This window comes from Nanorana parkeri, unplaced genomic scaffold, assembly GCF_000935625.1.
Source record: "Nanorana parkeri isolate BGI_ZX_2015 unplaced genomic scaffold, ASM93562v1 scaffold396, whole genome shotgun sequence".
In the NCBI taxonomy this organism is placed as follows: domain Eukaryota; kingdom Metazoa; phylum Chordata; class Amphibia; order Anura; family Dicroglossidae; genus Nanorana; species Nanorana parkeri.
In genome coordinates this window covers 967473-987295 of record NW_017306664.1, presented here as the reverse complement: position 1 = coordinate 987295, position 19823 = coordinate 967473, and the positions used below count along the sequence as shown (strand labels likewise).

The window sequence follows — 19823 nt, the reverse complement described above, 5'->3', positions numbered from 1 at the left end:
CTTTAAAATGTCTCAAAAACCCCCCCCCCCCCCCCGTGCCACATTTTTTATCAATTTCACAGTTGCACAGGTAGAGTAGTTAGTGTCTCAGCAATGCAACGTTGCTACCTCTGTGAATATCCCCACAACTGTTAGTAGGACTTGACAGGATTTGGAAACACTGCCCTGCACTATCCATTTATTTTTATATGTCACATTCAGGCTACTTTTATTTACTTTAAATTGTTGGCAGACTCCCTTACTCCCATCTCCCACTTCCAGCTGGATACTGGGAACACTAGACACACCTTATTAGGCAGCATAATGTTATGTAACATCTAAAAACAGCGTGGGAACCTCAAATGTCTATTTAATAAGAAGCAAAAGCTTCTCTTCATCCTCCACCAAGTTCCTGGAGTCCTTTTTATACCTCAACGTCAGCATAGAAAATAAAATGACAAGCATGCCTTGTGGACACTTCATTAAAAGAGAAGTAAGGATGTGTTTTTTTCATAACTGATTGAAAAGGTCATTCATGACCTTAATATGGGTTATGGTCTTAATTGAACCAGTCACTGTAAGAGGAAATTGGAGTGGGGGTAATCTGTGTTAAAGAGCGTGGAAAACACACTATCTAGTCAGGGTGCAACCATGCATTCAGTTTGCTAATGCATTCATTTCCAATCAAGAAAATAAGAAACAAAAAATTTAATTCCTCTTCATTATGTATCATCAGCTCAATTAACCTTTATATTTGCAGTAAAAAACACAGATTACAACTTTCTCATTTTGTCTTGATTTGAGATTTATGGCTATTACTCATCATCGGTTTGCATTATGTTGCATTTGTTTATTTTGTTTAAAGCGGTTGTACTGTGAAGAATTTACAGCTTTTTACCTTGACAATGATTGCTGGTATAATAAAGAAAATGAATAGGGAGTAAACAGTTCAGGGAGCTATTGAGAACTACACAACACAGTTTTCACTTTAATTTCCTTGCTATGCTGTTCTGTTTCTAGCAGGGACATCTTACATGCTTAAAGGGGATTTCCACCTTCACAAAAATTAAGAACTTCTACTACGCTGGATGATGCTAATATGTTTGGTTGCTGTCTGTGTAGAAGTTGTTTGGAGCAGGTCAAGGTTCTCCAAAAGCTCCTGCAACTGTATGACACTTTTTTGTAAACAGCTGGTCATCCTGTAGTCAACTTCAGACAGCTTTTAAAGTAGAGGTCAACTTTCTTGTAGAAAGTGGAAACCCCATTTAAAAAGTGAGAGTGAGGAGCTCTTTCATGCAACACATAATTGGCTGATCTCTGTTGTCTTATCTATAAGAGATTGAAGCTTCCGGTCTACATACACAACTATTCCTTCTCCGTTGTATTAAAGAACATGACGAATGTTAGGCAAGGTGGCATATGAACTTTGAGTTTCAGGAAAACCTGTATCCAAGCTAAGAATATTTAAATACTTATATATTTTAACCAGCAGTAAATAAGCTTTAAAAAAGGTCCCTATTGATCAGTGTAGCTGCAGATACTGTGGATAAATTCACCCTTAAATTCTATGGCAGAAGCACTGATGTTGTTTAGGTCACCATCTCCCCTTCCCTCCCACCTGCAGTGACTTGTCAGCCTCTTTAATTTCTATAGTAAGCACAGAGAAGTGATGCAGTGTGAGCTGAGCTACCCGAAAGAACAACTTTAGTATTTATGCTTTGAGGGTGAATTGCTCCACAAAGCCTGCAGCTACAGTGGTCAGTGGAGCTTGTTTTAAAACCCATTTACAGTTTTTAAAGAAACATACACAACATTACTTGGAAGAGTAAGCATTAGTCACTTGTTTACAGTGATTTTATGTTTTTTTTCCTGTACAACCTCTTTAAAAGCTTTGCATGACATTTTCTAAATGTTTATTACTCTTATTTTGATGTTTGCTTGCATCCATTTTATATTGCTTACTAACATTTTTATATTTTGCTTTCTTTGCCATTATTTCGCCTTCAAAAGTTGCATTGATGAAAGCTGACTTGCAAGGTAGACTGCACTGTATGTTTAACCCAAGACTGAAACCCAATGCACATAATAAGTCCTGAATATATCCATGCATTTGTGCATTACAGTGCTTTCTCTTTTATGAGCTTTCCCCTTTCTTCTTTTATAAAGCAGATGTAAAAACCCTGCTCTAATTAGCATATAGTTTGCATAAGGGCTTTCAGTCTTGACGATGTGTGTATAGTGACTGCCTAATTGCTTTGATCATCCCCTTCTAATTTCTTATTTTACAATGATCTAATTATGATTCTTTAGAGGTAGAGCAGAACTGTGTGTCCCTTTTATGTCACATTTGGGCATGCCAAAATATTAATACACAAGAAAACAAAAGAAAACACATGGGATCGGGAGAGCATGCAAATCAGTACTTGCCAACATCCAGTAGAAGACTTTATCATTTTACTATTATTCTTAAAGTATGTCATGTTTAAACTCAATTTTTTTTTTTAACTAAAGAATTTCTTCTGTAATCATTGCAATTCATTTTATTTGAAAATACATTTTGGGTTTAGTATGCAGGGTGGAATAGCCTGATAGAATGTGCTGATCTCTGTGCCATTAGCCTTTCATAATAAAATACACTGAACATTTGTTTCCTACTTGCTTTGTTCAAGCAAAGAGTGCATGTCCATGTATGCCCAACTTGTTCTTTTTATCTTTGGATAGAATTGAGAAAGATTAGAATCCCTGTTGGGTTTATTGCTACTTAAGGCTCTGTTAGATAGACTTCCTATTACTTCCTGTCTTGGTAACAGGTTTTGACCAGACAGAAAATGAGGGTAAATCTTCAACAGTAACACATGTAAAGATAAAAAAATAAAGGGGGAGGATAGAGCCCCTGTCAGCTTGTTATTGCTGCCGGAGTCCCTGTTGCTGATTTTCCCTTACTTCCTATCCAGTGAAACCAGTATCACTGGGGAAGGAAGTGAGTTAGACTCTCTCTAATGGAGCTCCATATAGAAATGAATTTAAAACCCAGTAATGGTTGTAATCATAATGGGAGGGGGGAGGATTCAAGACCAGTCACCCTGCACAAGGAGGGAGAGCAGCAGTGACCGGTCTAAAATAGAGGAAACTCCTGCACAGCGGCAACTTGTGGCATTCTTTTAATAATAGATTACTGCACAGATCTAGAAAAAATACATATAGGAGGCCAGCATTCAAGTAAGCATTTATATGCCTCTTGTATTTACACTATACTTGTTTAGCCCAGAGTTTAGCTTTAAACTCTAGAGTATTTGTTTTGTACAACAAGGTTTTACAAAGCATTTGCAGAGCTTTCAGCAAGCGTTTTTGAAGTCTTTAAAATTCATACTACTCCAGTTTTGGAATGTTGAACACAGATCTTGAAAAAGAAAATGTGGACAGAATTTAAGATTGGATGAAAAGAGGTTTAATCTTAAGGGATAATTCCACTTTCCCAGGTAAATTTGGGAAAATCTGCTCCCTACACAGCTTAGAGACGGCCCGTACAGATCTGTGCGGCGTGCGCGGCCATCTCGGGCTGTTCCTGGGAAGGACAGGTGCTGTGTGTGATTGTACGCAGCAGCCTGTTCTTTCCTATGGGCGGACATAGCCGTACGCTGCTGTACACTCACCTGAGCTGCACATCTGTGCGAGTGCCCGTGCTTGGATGCAGACAGGATCCATCCTGCCTGCATCCGAGTACGGATACCCGCACCTGCACGGATGTGTAGATTGGGTGAGCGTACAGCAGGGTACGGCTGCTTCCTCCCATAGGAAAGAACAGGCTACAGCGTACAATCACACGCAGCGCCTGTCCTTCCTGGGAACAGCCCGATACTGGTAAATATGGGTAAAACTCAAACTCACACACACATACACACACGTTAAACTGAATGAACCTATGCCTTTTGTTAACCTCATCAATTATGTAACTATGTCATTTTAATGTATTAAAGGCTGTTTACCTTTAAAACCATGTTTTGTGTTACACCAATATTCAGGAGCCACAGCATTGCAACAGGGAGGCTCTGATCATGATTGCAACACTTTGCTGGCTCCAATGCAAAAGAAAAATAAATAATACATGCATTTTCTTTCCTCATTTTATTCATTTATTTAATATTGCATATTTTATGTATTATTTTTTTTTAAGTGGACTTTGCCTTTAATGGGGGGGGCTGATAGCAGCTTGTTTAAAGTGACAACAAGTACTTCCCTCAAGATCTGTGTTTAACTTTTCTAAATTGGAACTGAAAAGTTCTTTAAAGGCTTCAACAAAACTTGCTTGACACTTGCCAAAAGCGTCACCAATTCTATCCAAAGTCTGCTGTATGCACAGCTCTTGTACAAGCTAAAGCCCATATGAGCATGGCCTTACAAATATGTCATTGATGTACTGAGCTTTGTTCCTGGAGTTCATTTTTGCAGGGGCTGAATGCACAACTTTCATTTTTTTTTTCTGAGAGTGAGTGTCAATACAATACCAGGTGTACATAAAGGTATGTTGGACCTCAAAGCAAAAACAATAACAACAACAAAATACTGCCTTTCTTACACAGTATATCATTTTGCTGAAGTACACTACAGAGAGATTAGCTGAATGTGCAGCCTCCCTTCTTTCCCTGTTATTGTGTATCATTGCCTGCAACAACTAACAAGTAAGATAGAAGCCCAAATGTTTCCTAAGTGTGTACACATATGGAAGGCGATGCAAACAGAGACAGCAAAGGCATTATTCAGTAAATATATTATGCTAACCCTCAGGAATATTGTTTGTATTTTGCCAATACTACTCCTCTAAGAATTGTTGTTTATTTATTTTTAATGTACTTAATAAAAAATATGGGAAGAATAGGGATGTTGGCAACCACCGTGAACATGTGTTCAAAAATCTTTGTCAAGTTTTAAGGCAAAGTCCAATTACGTATGTTGCTTGCAGGTCCAAGCACAACATGTCAAGAGGATTCCTGTGCGAACCAGGGTGTGTGCTTGCAACAATGGGATGGATTCAACTGTGACTGCAGTATGACCTCATTTAGCGGAACCTTGTGCAATGACCGTGAGTATTGTTGGCTGATTTCAAAAGCATCAGAGCTTAAGGCAGAATCTGATCTAATGTCTAAGGCTTTTGAGCTAAGATTCTATTATGCAGTAAATGAACAGACTTACTAGTTGTTGCTTATTTTCCATCAATAGCTATAACACAGCCTTACTAGAAGTCTGCTGTAGCATTTCTGAAAAGAAATTGACACAGAAATGTAAATTTGTTTGCATAGGCATATAAAAATTAAAGCTCAAATCAACTATGATAATGCTTAAATAATACTCTTAGTGATGTATTTATCTTTTCTCTAAAGCATAGCATTTTTCATTTAAAAGGTTATGAATATTAGAGTAGGAGATAATTGGCCAACCTTGTTCATAGATTTGGTCGTTTTAAAGATGACTTATTAGAATATATTCCAATCAAATGGTATATCACTTGTCTGTGCTGTAGAATGTTTTTACTGTTCAAATTTTAACTTAATTCTAAAACCATATTTCCAAAACCATTTTGCATTTCCTTCGGGGCACATTAAAATTTGAAAGAGAAGGTGCTGAAGGAAAAATATTCACTTTATACAGACGTGACCTGACTCTTTTTATGGATATTTTATGCCACACTCTTTAAATTAAAATGGTCTGGGACTATGAAATTTAAAACTGAGTATTTCTAGAATGCCAAGAATAATAGAATGTGCATGCTGCATGTATTTTATGCTGTTTGAAAAAGTTTTATTTATTGCGAATGCATAAGAAAGCATTTCCTATAACGCAGAAGAAGATGGAAAACAACAAAGGTAAGTGCACATCTTTTTAAAATCTTAATCATTTCTGTTATTTGATCATTTCAAGCAGCTGTGAGACCCACAGAAACTGAACTAATAATAAGGCTTGGTGAGGGAAAAAGAACATGATATTATAAGGCAGAGCATACCATGTTTGCTGTGCATCATAGGAACATCCTGGTGTTGGAATATTGCAGTATGTCCGGGACATTTCTTTGGCCTAGGAGGTTCAGGTTTAATCATAACTGTTTTTTGGAGAAACAAATACAATGTTTTTTGGTAGTTAATTGAAATGTACGTTTTCTTTAAAGTGTAATTCCAGACAAGTATTTTGCTTTAGCTTTGGATAGGGTAAAACCTATCAGATTTGTAGTGCTGAAATGAATGTAGAAGAATTTGGGAAGCACATTGCCTGTCCTAGATGAGCAGCCTGTAAAAATAAAATAAAGCAGATGGATACAATACTGATAGCAGTGCAAACTTTATATCCAGACGTGTACAAAAACCCAACACATTCGGCCATGATCGGGAGCTGTACGGGCTATTGTGAATAAGGGGTCCTGGGGCCGAAGCTAGCCGAAGGATCGGCCGAAGCTACGGCCAGATCCTTCGGCAGCTTCGTGAATAGACCCCTAAGTGTCTTTCATTAGGACTTAAAAAACAGAAAATATTCAAGTGTACCATATGTGACTAAAACAAATCTTTTACAGTTAACATTTCCAAATATTGCTATCTTGGTCTCGGTTGGGGAGATATTGCCTAATTTCCTGCTATGGAGACTATTGTCAATAGAACAAGAAGACAAATCTCCCCAATGGGAGCTCAAATAACATTAAAAACCTGACTTAGGTTCTAACCCTTCTCAACTTCATTGAAAATAAGTGTTGCACATATCCCCCATTGGAGAGATTTCCTGTCTTGATGACCATCATCACAGAAATGTTCACCAATAGGATGTAAACATCAATAAAAAACGTGCATTGTCTGCAACAAAACAAATATAGCTTTTGTTGGCATTCCAATTTAAAGGAAATAAGCATAGTGACATGGAGGTATAAGTGGTTTTGATGGGTTACTTTGTACCCTCTCCCATGCGCAGAAGGTAATGCAAAAGGCCAAATGCCAATGAAAGGTCAGTATGAAGTGTTCTGTTATGTGTTTATTGTACTTACATCTAGAGACAGGCAGTGCACAAGAGACATGTGTGCTACCACAAAAATGTATTGAGGACTACTTCTCATTCTGTTAATTCCAAAATAACTGTATTCACATAAGCCTGCTGGTGCCACCAAGCATAAGTCATTGAATCATATAATAGAATGGATTGCAATAAAAAAGCACTTCTACTGCAAAACATTGTAATATATTTTGAATGGCTTATGCTGCCTACCAGAATATGGCATTACTTGATGATACATATATGTATTTATTTAACCTGTGTCTTTTATGTACTAGTTGTACCATATTACCAATACAATAGTATTTTTTGCATTGAATGTTGGGTGTGCAGACTCTGTCTTTATATATTGCATTTGTTATTGGGAGATGGGTTGGCTTCCTAAAGATTAGTTTAGCACCCCTACACTGCATTGCTCCTTATACTTTATTGGAAAAGGTGTGTGACACACACCATCATTAACTATCTATATGAGTAACATAAGAAGCCTGCATGTGATTCAGCTTGCTAGTAACCATGCAAAGTTTAAAGATCAGATGGAGTTTGCTTTTCAGATCTATTTACTAAAATAATACTTTATGCATAAAAACTAGAACAAAAAATATATAGGGGTCAAGTCACAAAGCTGCCATAGGCAGCCGAGTGAATAACTGACCCGAAGTGAAGTGAGCTGAACACTGTTCGGCTATTCACTTCAGGCTTGTACGGCTGATGTCAGCCGTACACAGACTAATATCAGCGTACATCAGCTTGCTGCGGCTGGCTTTGGGTTAGCCAAACATGCTCAGCATGTTCGGCTGACCCGAAGTGCAGAAGGAGTTCGACTAAGCTGATCCAACATCTGGATCGGCTGAGTCGAACCTCCGGCAGGCTACTCGCTGCTGTTCGGCCTATTCTCATAGATGTTCGTCCAGCTTCGGCTTTCACCTCGGCCCAGTCGAGCCGAAGCATATGCCTTTGGCTTGACTGAGCCCCTCTGCCAAATTTGGCAGCTGTTTGGGCTATAGTGAATAGCCAGTACAGCAGCCCTTTGGTTCTACTGAACCAAAGGGGTCCTGGGGTCGAAGCTAGCCGAAGGATCAGCCGAAGCTACGGCTAGATCCTTCGGGAGCTTTGTGACTAGACCCCATAGTAAACACTCACATTGTTCCTTGTTTAGCCAGTATGTGGCTGCTGTTGTCACCATTGACAATCTCTGCATCCATTCCTCTGAAAGGGTAACAACCAGGATAAAACAAGGGAGATAACATGTACAGGGCTGTCATCCTTCTCCTTGCCTAATTATCAAGGCAGTTGCTGACCAGGAGAAAGCATGTGCATATTAATTTCAGTGCATATGTTTTATTTTCTAAGTCAGTGAACCACCAAGTATTGATGGCAGGATAAAGATAACATATCCCATATGTGCAACCTTCAAAAATAAGTGAGCAATGGAATTCTTTTTTGTTTACCATTTCCTTTGAAGGAAGAACTGCTGGTTGCCTACAATAGCCAATTAACCTGTTACATCTTGTCTCTTGTACTGCACTGCACAAAAAAAGTTTTAATTTAATTGGTTGCTTTGGGCAACAAAAACCGTTCCTTCAGAAATTGAAATGGTGATAAAGAAGTTCCAAAATTAGAGAGGGTATAGTCAGGTGGTGGCATTGATGACATAAGGTAACCCACCACACTGAAATTAAGTTTACTGAAGTCATGCCATTACAACAATAATTCTGATTTGTTGTTTTGGGTGTTTGTTAGTGTAGGTAGACTGGTGAGAGAAGCAATGCCTTGTAACCTAATTGATCAAAGAACATTATAAACCCTTATGAAAATTGACTAACTAAAGTGCTAAAACTGTTGTATGATAAGTTGTGTGGTAAATAAGAGAAAAACAACATAACACATTGTAAAATCATGAAGTATAGAAAAACTGTAACACCTCAGTCTAAACACAACATTCTGGCTTCTGTTTGTTTGAACTCTTGGTAGTGCCAAGACATTAGTGTATTGTGTACAGAAGTGGCTTTGTTCAAGGGCTACTTGAAGACTGTACTTCTGGGAAAGTACATTTTGTGACATACTATATGCTTATCATATTGAATGTTCCATGAAAGGTTATTTTGTAGTGTTTGAGATAATAATTGTTTCACATAAAACATTTTTTATAAATATATAAATAAATAAATAAATATATATTGTATATCACTCAATGAAAAAAGGTTGAAAGAATATCTGCTTAAAGAAAACTTGTCGTGAGAAAAATATGTAGCGAACTGTCAATGCTGCCCTGAAAATGCCTGGTTTCCTTGTTTCCTGGCTGTTATGTTCACTCATGACTAATATGGAAGTATTCAGATCAAATGAAATCAGGGGTTTTATCTGCTTACTTTCTCTGAGACTCAAAGTATTAAATCCAGATGGCCCATGGGATAAACAGGAAACCGGTATTTTCAAAAGGAGAAAGGCAGTTATTAAAAGAGAACTATGGGGTAAGTGTTTTTCCCCATAGTTCTCTTAAGGGTCACGGGAGGACATATACTAACCTCCTCTTTTGACCCAAAGGTCAGTATATTGCGTGCTACAGCACGTGATATACTGAGACCGCCGCAGCCCGGACAGATCCTGGCAATACCGTCAAGATCCACCCAGCTGCGTGAGTGACAGCTGGCTCTGCCTATCTAGAGGCAGAGCCAGCTGTACCCGCCCCTCCCGTGTCAGTGCTGGGGGATCAGAGAGGGGAGGGAGGGAATCCAAGCGGGGAGTGGTGACTGGCAGTCACCACCCTCTGCAGGGAGATGATCGAGAAGTGAACGAGCGACGCTATGCGTTCGGTCACTCCACGATCTATTGAGCCGACGTGTGACAGTTTCATTGTCACACGTCAGCTCGAACTATGAGGATGACTGATTTTCACTCACCTCATAGTTCTCCTTTAAACTGTCACAAACCCATCCAGCCCTCCCAAGCTAAACCTGCTAACCCAGCTGCTTTTTTATCTTCGAAATGTTGCAGAGACCTCTTTGTTTGTTAGACATGCTTTAAATGTTAGGAGATCATTTGCATAAAAGAAGACCTATACTTTGAATTGAAACCTTCACTCCTTGAAGGGTGCTCCGCTTACTTGTTTTGAGTAGAGAATCATTTTTTTGTAGTTTCCTCTTTCGTTATGATCTTCCTCTTTGAAAGTTTTCTACTGGTCTTGATCACTTCTGCCGCTGCAAAGAGATTGTTGGTAACTGGAAAGTGGCATGAATATGAAGGGTTTGGGGGGAATTCTCTGTTCATTTAAATGGAGAGTTCACTCAGTAGTAATCTCTGTATTCAAGCAGAACATATGAGAAATGGAAATTAATTATGTTAGATGTTGAAAACATTAGATTGTTATAGAAATGTATTTTTGCCTTTATCAAATCCTAAAAGTTGTCCATACTACCACAGCTCAATTTTTTTTATAATAATGACAACTAAATATTTCTCCTTAAAGGAGAACTATGGGGTTAAGTATTTTCCCCATAGTTCTCCTTAGGGTAATGGGAGGACACAAACTAGCGTCCTCCCGTCACCCTGGGCTCAGTATACCGCGAGCTGTAGCTCGTGGTATACTGAGACGCCGCAGCGGATCCCGACAATTGTGCCAGGATCCGCCCAGCTGCGTGACTGACAGCTGGCTCTGCCTATCTAAAGGCAGAGCCAGCTGTACCCGCCCCCTCCCCCGTCCGTTCCGCCAGTCAGCGCTGGAGGATCGGAGAGGGGAGGGGGGAATACAGCCCCTCCCCTGTCACGGCAGAGAGCCGTGACAGGACCGAGAGGTGAGTGAACGCCGGTATGTGTTCGCTCACCTCCCGATCTACTGAGCCGACCTGTGACAGTCTCATTGTCACAGGTCGGCTAGAACTATGAGGTGAATGAAAAGCACTCACCTCATAGTTCTCCTTTAATATTTATAGAATAATTAAATGTAAGTATTACTGCCTATGTTTACCTGTAGATTCTTGTAATGGCCAATTATAACATCAAAAGGAACCCACTGTTTTCTTTTCTTCTAACAGGGTTAGAGCAATGACCTACCAAACCTGTCAGTGAGATAATCAAATATATCCCAATCTATCAAATGTTAGAATGGATATAATAAAATAACAATTCAATTGTTATTTTTTTCACTTGCACATATATAAAATAATATATTTTTCTTGTCATGTTGAAGGATGTTGGTGACATTTTTCTCAAGGGTCACGGTGACGATCAGTTAGGGAGGTCAACAATCTTTCCGAGAATTGTGATTAATATGTTTTAATGCTTGGGCAAATAAAATAAAGTTTGTGAAGTAGACTTCTCAGTAACTTTAATATTAGGAAATTCTTGACAAGTCATATGAGATATTTAACTAGATGGTATTTGTTAACAGTTTAAAGTGTTCCAAAATGAGTGTGGACTTACCTTTTCAAGTATTTTCAAGTATTTTTTAAAAACACAGGTGATAACAATTAGTGGATAAATATTTTGTAATAGAGTTGTTCAATAACTAGATGCAACATTTTAGTAAGTGTACAGCAGAAATTTGTCTTGTCTTTTCAAATACCTGCAACATTATATACTTGTCAAAAGGAGGAAATCAAGCAGCAATTTGTGAATAAATATAAAATTGAATGTATTATTATTTTGTACATTATTTTATATATATATGGTCTGGAACCTCTGGTATAACAGATATTTATAATCTCTTCTTGTGTTATAAAATGAATCAAGTAGCTCAGTAAACAGTTTATTTGTCTACTTACATGAAAGTATCAGCAATGCCTTTTGAAGAGAGATCTTGTCTAAGTGGTCTGGTCTTTTATAGATCTTTACCCGTCTCTTAGCTCTCCACAAACCTTGTATTTCCTCCCTGTGTTAGCACTAGGTCAGACATGACCAACCCCCAAAGGCTCATTTCAATCTATAATAAGTATGTTAGCATAGATACAGCTGATAGAGCTAGAGACATGAGCAAATGGTGGCTAAAAAGGTTAGCAACTACAAATAGGTTGCATACATTATGCCATAGACATATGGATCAGGATTAATGCTTTTAGGCTGCTCTTACCATCTCACTTAATATAACACAAGTAACTATAAGAACATTTTCTCTGCAGCTTCTTAGAAGGGTAAATATAATACTTTATGGATTCATTTGTAATGGGTTCTGACAACGTTTAAGACTCTGCATTTTGTGATACTGCAACGAAGCAGCAAAAATGTAAATACAAAAAAAATTGTCCCCGGACAGAAATCACAAATAACATTAATGAGCATACTGTATGGAGAAATATGCGCCTGATTTAAAGAGCTTACCATTTTGGGTTTTGGTATGTCCCGCAAAATAGCCAGCCTGATGCACCATCCAATCCTTAACCCAACTACTGCGTTAATTTTATTTATTTACTGGACCCTCCCACATCTGCATATTATGTGAACTGCAAATTCAAGAACACCTGATGCATTCTTATTTTTAAATTTAGTTACAGTTATTTCTGAAACCCAAAAAGGTCACAGAAACAGATATGCATTTGATAAAATTCTTCATAGTGATACCTTCACTTCACACAGAAATTGCACAGGGTGTCTAAATATGACTGTGAAGTCCAATATAGGATTATGAATTGAAACATGTCAGCTATTCCTTAGGTTGTTCCCCCAATCCCTTATTGAATAAAGAGGTATCTGGACTATTGAACATTGTGATTTGACATTACAGATCAAGACTGTGGTCAGTAACTGCCTGTCCAGTGGTCAGATCACCTATACCAATGCTATTTTACCATAATTAAATAGTTTCACCAATAGGATAACCTTGTTGGTCCAATGCTATTTTCCCAATAGGCCGCATTACTCTAAGTAAAAAAACAGACCTGGTCAGACACACCCCTCCCACTTATCTGCAATACAAGTCTGGCAGAAGACACATGTGCGGACAAGTGTGCCTGTTGCATAGCTCTGCCAGCATGGAGCACTGCAGTGTGTGAGCTGGAAGCAGCTATTTTATTGAGAGAAAAGGGTATTTTATAGACATGTGCACAACAAACAAAATTGGTTTCCAGATGAAACAAATGAAAATGAAAAAAAAATGTATTTGTTTCGTCAAAGGAAACAAATGTTTATGTTGTTTCGGATTCAGAGTCAACGAACCTCCAAATCCGAAACCGCAGAACAAGCGGCAGGCATGTTCGAGCACCGCCATCTTAATGTACACTCCAAAATGGTGTCGCGTATGCGCAGAACACGCCGGCAGCTGATCTGGCCGCTGCTCGTTCAGCATGTGACGTCACCGTCATGTGATGTCACACGCTCCGACCCCCAAGATGGCATGCAAAGACGGCATGCACAGAACACGCTGGTGGCCAATATGGCTGCCGGCGTGTTCTGAAAATAAATTTATGTATGCCCGAATATCGTTTTAGTATATTCGGGCATATATATAATTAGTTGATTCTGACGAACTGCCGAATCAACTGATTTTCATTGATTTGCAGGTTCGTCCGAATCCGAATGCACATGTCTAGCATTTTAAGCCATTTTTAAGGAAAAGATTAACCTCCCTGGCGGTATGATTTTTTATTTTTTTTCATGTCATTTTTCGGTCTATTTTTTTTCCCAATTTGTTTCGTCTTTGTTGTTTTTTAATTATATCCAGCCCGTTCCGCCCCCCTGCGACGTGTACACTCGCAAGGGACGGAACCCAGAAGACAGAAGACGGCATCGGCTGCAGAACAGCGCGGCTCGAGGGACAAGGTGAGTAAATGCTATGCGGCTTTGCCGAGTGTAGCTCGGGGGTTACCGCTTATGGTATGAAAAAGTAACCCCGAGCTACACTCGGGAATAGCGCCAGGGAGGTTAAATCTCAAATTATGACATGCTGGACTACATGATTATAAAGGGACACAGGGGTTGGGCACTGAGCTTTAAATGAAATACAAATAAAGTACAAAAACAATCAAATGCAGTGCAAGTTGTTTGGTATAATTTGGCTTTGTTCATGCAGGGCTTACACATGGCATATTCTCTTCACTCATAAAGGGGAATAGAGCAGTAAGGAATCACAGCAATGTCTCGTAAAGGCAAATGGGGGCAGGGTCTGGTATGACTTGGATGAGCAAAGGTTCACTTCGAGGCCCATTCATACCAGTGATTAGGGCCTATTTCGAATTCAGGAAGCAGAAATTTGCAGACTCCTGTGGCCAGAATCACAGGTGCGTAAAACTAGCTGCTGCTGTTCAGAATGTACTGTTTGTGGCTGTTCAGATGCAATTGCTTGCAGCCTGTGGTTAGGGACAGCTGATTGTCCCTGGATAGAGACAGTCTGATATACCGCCAGTTCCCATCTGTACAAACTGTTGTCAACAGGACAGGAAAACTGCTTTTACATTAATTTATAAATCTTTGGTTGTTTAAACAATTTCCATCTGTTTTAGCTGTTGCGCTAAAGCTGCCCTGTACGTCTGTTATTTTAAAAAAACTGCTGGATGATGTATAAAGCAAACTTGCAATCTTATTTAGTTCCATTAACTTTCTTTGTGACATGCAATGTACCCCTGCAGTGAATTCTAGAAGAACTGGGGTTTCATGAAAGCTATTTTCCAGCAATCGAAAAGCAACCAGGAAAACATTGACTGGGCTGCAGAGTGAAAGTGGTTTACTTTTCCTTTCAATTTGTATAATAGCAGAGCATAAAACTATTTTGCTGAAATGCAAGACATAATTTGGGTCCTTTTTGTGTATTATGCCAGACATGTTTATTTTTACAGTTTTTCAACTGCTGTGTAGTCCACATCTAGCAAGCAAAATGTGTCACAGGCATTATTGTCATAGTTGGATAGATGACTACTATTGATGCAATATGGTAAAGAGGTAACTTAATAAAATTGTCACTTTACTTTAGCATTCCACTTGCCAAATGTCAGTCCTTTTAACCAGTGTGTTACTTTAGGGGGATCTATTTCCGGTATCTGTAAAAGTTTCCAATAAAGCAAATTATTCTTGGGAACAGCTATATACAGTATACAGGTGAAACTCGAATAATTAGAATATCGTGCAAAAGTAATTGCAGTAAGTGCTGCAAAATGGGCCCAAACCAAGGACTGAGTACATATGCATGCTTGTACTTTTCAGAGGTCCGATATTGTTCTATGTACAATCCTTGTTTTATTGATTGCATGTAATAATCTACTTTTTTGAGGTTGTGGATTTGGGGTTCTTGGGGTTTTCATGAGCTGTAAGCCATAATCATCACAATTATGACAAATCACGGCTTGAATTATCTTGCTTTGCATGTAATGAGTCTATCTCATATATTAGTTTCACCTTTTAAGTTGCATTAGTGAAATAAATGAACTTTGCACGATATTCTAATTATTCGAGTTTCACCTGTATAAGTTACTGTAGGAAAGAATGATATATTTCAAAGTTTTAAATAAGTTGACCACCATTGGCCTAAAATGAATTTGGATAGGGTGGTGAAGGGTAAGAAGCCTGTGAGGGTTTTATTGCTCTGTTTTATTGTCTTAGTAATACAAACTCTGGCAAATACTCAGAATTTAGAATGCAGGTAATTGGGACTAATCAGTTTCAACATAGGAGAGGACTTGCTACAGGTTTTTATTGCTATCTGCATTTGTTGGGTAGATTTTCACTTTCTTGACATTGCAATGCCACCCTTTTGTATCCTCGCACAAAGGTGATGAAGAAAAATACCCTTAATGGGTACACAGAAAGCAATAAACTAGTTGACAGTTAAGTTGCTTGGAGTTGGCTTTAAAATGGTGAAATTTTACAGTATTAACACTATTTAGTCACAGCCCTCTTCTAAACATGGCTGGACAAGCTATATCTTCCTTACCAAGCCTTGCCCTATAGGAATAGTTACATTTCTGGGGGTGTTAGTGCAACAGGCAAGAACGGGCCTCAAGATCTCTACCCTATAATAATTGCCAGAACAACAAGGAGATGCCTTTTAGCATATGAATATGTCATATTGGTACTGGTCCATTGACAGGAAGATAAAGAATCATTTAAATGAGAGTAAGACTGGTGCTTTTAGAGCCTAATGAGCCTACTGACCCCTGTAACTAGGACATTTACCTACATGTTTATTGCTAAGAGGTAAAAAATGGACAATGAAAAGTTATCTACAAACCAAATATTTTCATTTATTTTATAATCTTCTCTGGAAATGACATCTGGGATTTGATTTTTTGGAGGAAGGCAGTAATTATTTTTGTTGGTTCCCTTTTCACAGAGACCCACTAACAGTTCTGATAATTGTTTAAAGATGAACTCCAGACAGATGTGAAAACACAGATCAATACAACTAGATGTTGTTCATTAAGAATTAATTAAATGTATTTTTAAGTCAACTAGTGTAAGTACCTGAATGTGACATGGTAACTGTCTCTTACTATCCATTACACATGATCCGTCGGAGTGGGAGCCAATCAGGTGTGCTGCATGCAAATGTTCCGACAAGGAAAAAGCAGATAGGAGTAGAGAGTAGACAGATGACATAATCAATGGGCTGCTGCTCTATCACTGCCCTGTCAGCAAGTAGGAGGTGGGGGGACGACATCACTATAACAGTGGGTAATATAATAATAAAGTGTCATCCACCAGACTCTGCTTCTTGGCAGAACTTTGTCCCTTTCAGGAATGGATGAACAGAACTAGAAATCCTTTGGCAGGTGAAATGGCTTCCATATATGCATTTCAGCTATTTATTTAGTTATTTGCCGTGTGTTCAGAAACCCAATTATTATTATACCTAATTTTACTTTTCTACTTGACTGTAATTAGATGAAATTCACCACCTCTTTCACCAACAACTCTGCACAACATTTTTTCAAAGCAACATGTTTTATCCTGAGCAAGAAATGCAAGACATGATTGGATCAGAAATTAAACACTGCTGCTTTGTAGCTTTTTTCCTGATACCAAGAATTTCTAATCACTTTAACCAAGTCTGACAGGGGCATTTTTCCTGATGTTAGCCTGAAGTGTGTATTGTCAAATATCATTACAATATATATTTCCTCTATAACACAAAGTCATTTCATGATTTAGAAACAGATTGTTTCTTTTATGCGGCGGCAACATCCTCATCTTGATTACTGGGATAGTAACATTTAAAGGAAAACAAATGATTTATTTTTCACCTTTGGTAATCCCAGGGTGATATAAATATACATTGTTATATAATATTTATACATTTTGATAGTATCCATGTAAATTAATAATACCAATAATTAAAATTGTTATTACTTTCTAAACCTTCCTTTTTAGTAAACCTAAATAACTGGTTTGCAAAAGCAAAATGCATTTTTAAACCCCAGGAGTAGTAGTGGATGTTCACCCCTTTGTGCTCACCAATGCTTAACTTTATGTATTGATTCACTAAAGTTTGAATAGGCTAAACTCCAGCCAAAACCTTTAGTTTTAAATAGAATGTAAAGGACTATTATTGATGTTGGGGATCCCATTGTGGAGATTTCACATCAATATCTGTCCTTGTGAAATTGGGGGCATTAGGGCCCTTGGCGATCTACTAAAATTGGAGAGACATCCCATCACTTCCTGTCCATCCGACACCCTGTCATCATCACAAGAACCTAGGGCAAGTCTCCACAATTGAAACAAACAGGGCATTTAATACCTGCAAGATGATTTTACTCTTCTACAGACTATCTAAGACTCTAACCGATAAAAAGGATTTACTGGTGGTAGGCTTTAAGCCCAAATTTCTGCCTGTTCCATCAAACTTTCTGTATGAATCAAGGAATAAAGTCTCTGAACATTGTTGCTCTTCTTTTCCAGTTTTCCTCATAGCTACCTATGCCATGAAGCCAGTTTTGACTAGGAAGTGTGGTCTGATAATGTTGCTAGTAAGGTGCTAAATATACTTTCTCACCTTAGCTCATGGTCAGTGGTGTATTTTGGTTTTGTGCTGCCCTAGGCAAGACTAAACCCAAGTGCCCTCCCATCCCTAATCTAAATTAGTCCCACCCCTTCCTGTTTATAACATTTTGAATAGCCTGTCTGTCGCAGGATACATTGCGCACGGTTCTGACAGGTTGCGCTATCAACGCAGCGGGGCGCTCTAGTTCTACCTTTGCAATAGCCACCTTCTCAATTTCTGGTTTGATGGGCTCCCTAGTTCTGCAGCTACAATAACCATTCTCTCCTGCCCTGCCATGCTGCGCTAGTCTCTAGTTCTGCAGCTGCAACAGCGATCTTCTGCCTTCATATGCTGGGCTGATATTTCTGCAGTTACCCATCTTCTGCCTCGGCCGCTGGGCTCTGTAGCTTGCCCCGCTCTAGATACATAACCCTGCACGGAGCTTATAGGCTGCACTTCCCCGGACTCACCACCACGGAGGTGCCGATGAGCATGGTGACCATCTGGATCTCAGCCCTGGGGTCTTGTGGAAGCTCCTCCGCTGCCTGAAGTAAGAGATTTGGGTGCTGGTTTCCCAGAGAGGTCCGGCGCACGAACTGCCAATGCAACCGGACGAAAGTCACACACACCAATACATTGCCCAGCACGGTGACCAGGAAGTGGAAGGAGCTGCAGCCGACATATATGTAGGAGTAGGCAGCATTAGTGGACAAGTTGGTCTCCCAGGCAAAGAAGCACAAGGTCCAGGAGTACTGGCAGTAATTTATGAATATTGTATAATATATTTTTTTTCTCTCTTACCTAACTGGTTTGGGGGACAGCATTTTTGGCACCCCCCTGGAAAGTGCCGCCCTAGGCAAATGCCTAGTTTGCCTTGCAGTAGATGCACCGCTGCTCATGGTAAGAATGACCATGACTAGGCTTACGGCACCTGCACTCAGAGGAATACAAGTAAAGCCATACTGTACTGTGCCATTTCTTTGTGACTTAACTCAAAACATTTCTTCATAACTATCCTCAAGCTTGACTTCTGCAAGTGCTTTCTCAGGCAGAATTAATCTCTTGCAATAAAGCCAGCCTAGGGACTAAGCCTCTGCCTGTATCCTGGTTCATAAAGGATTAGCTTTCATCCACCAGCTAAACTCTGTTAAAAGGTTCCTTCCAAAGGTCAGCAAAAAAATTGCACCATACTCTAAAAGTCCTTCTGACCCTCATTATGTTGCATCTATACGAGTAGGATTTAGCCACAGTAGTGCCTTATTTACTGTGGTTTTCTTGGCCTCAAGACAGTTTCATGGGCTTTTAGGATTGAAGGTTTGCCTTTGGCCATTATTAACACTTCAGCATGTCAAAACTTAGCATAACTTCTAGCATAACTTCTATTAGCCAAGTTTAAGTGTATACAGGGCCAGATTCCCCACGAGGCAGCGGTGTGGAATCCTCCGACACCTGAAACATGCAATTCCGGGAGGTGACGTTGTTTTCTGCATTTAGCCCTGCTTTGGGAAAGCAGGGCTTAATGTAGTGTGAGGAAGCCACTTGTTTGTTTACAAGGGATCTCTCCTTGCTGGCTCCCTCCGGCCACTGCCGTTGAGTCTCTCTCCTCACTGGCCACCAATGCGGGGAGCAGAGCACAGGGTTAAAAGTTACCCTGCCGCTCCATGTAAACAGTGAGAGGGGGAGAGAAGTCTTCCTCTCTCAGCTGTCACAGAAGTTCCAACACAGTGCTGTGCTAGAACTCCTGTCCTGGAGGTGACAGGGTCACTAAAGAGAACCTGTCACCTCCAAATGCTATCTTACAGGGGCTTGTTATCTCCTGTGTGATAGTGATAAAGTTAAGTGAAAAAAATTGATAAAAAAATAATTTTATAAATAAAATAAAAAAGTAAAAAATAACAAGAAATAATAATTA

The 19823-nt window shown here is 39.2% G+C and overlaps 1 protein-coding gene across 1 annotated transcript in view; it reads left to right on the top strand.

Moving 5' to 3' along the window:
* Positions 1–19823, top strand: part of LOC108789430 (neurexin-1) — a 706321-nt gene that overhangs the window by 272153 nt on the left and 414345 nt on the right. The window contains exon 12 of the mRNA XM_018559452.1: positions 4940–5059. Within this exon, the coding sequence (XP_018414954.1) occupies positions 4940–5059 (120 nt within the window). The remainder of the gene's footprint in view (positions 1–4939; positions 5060–19823) is intronic.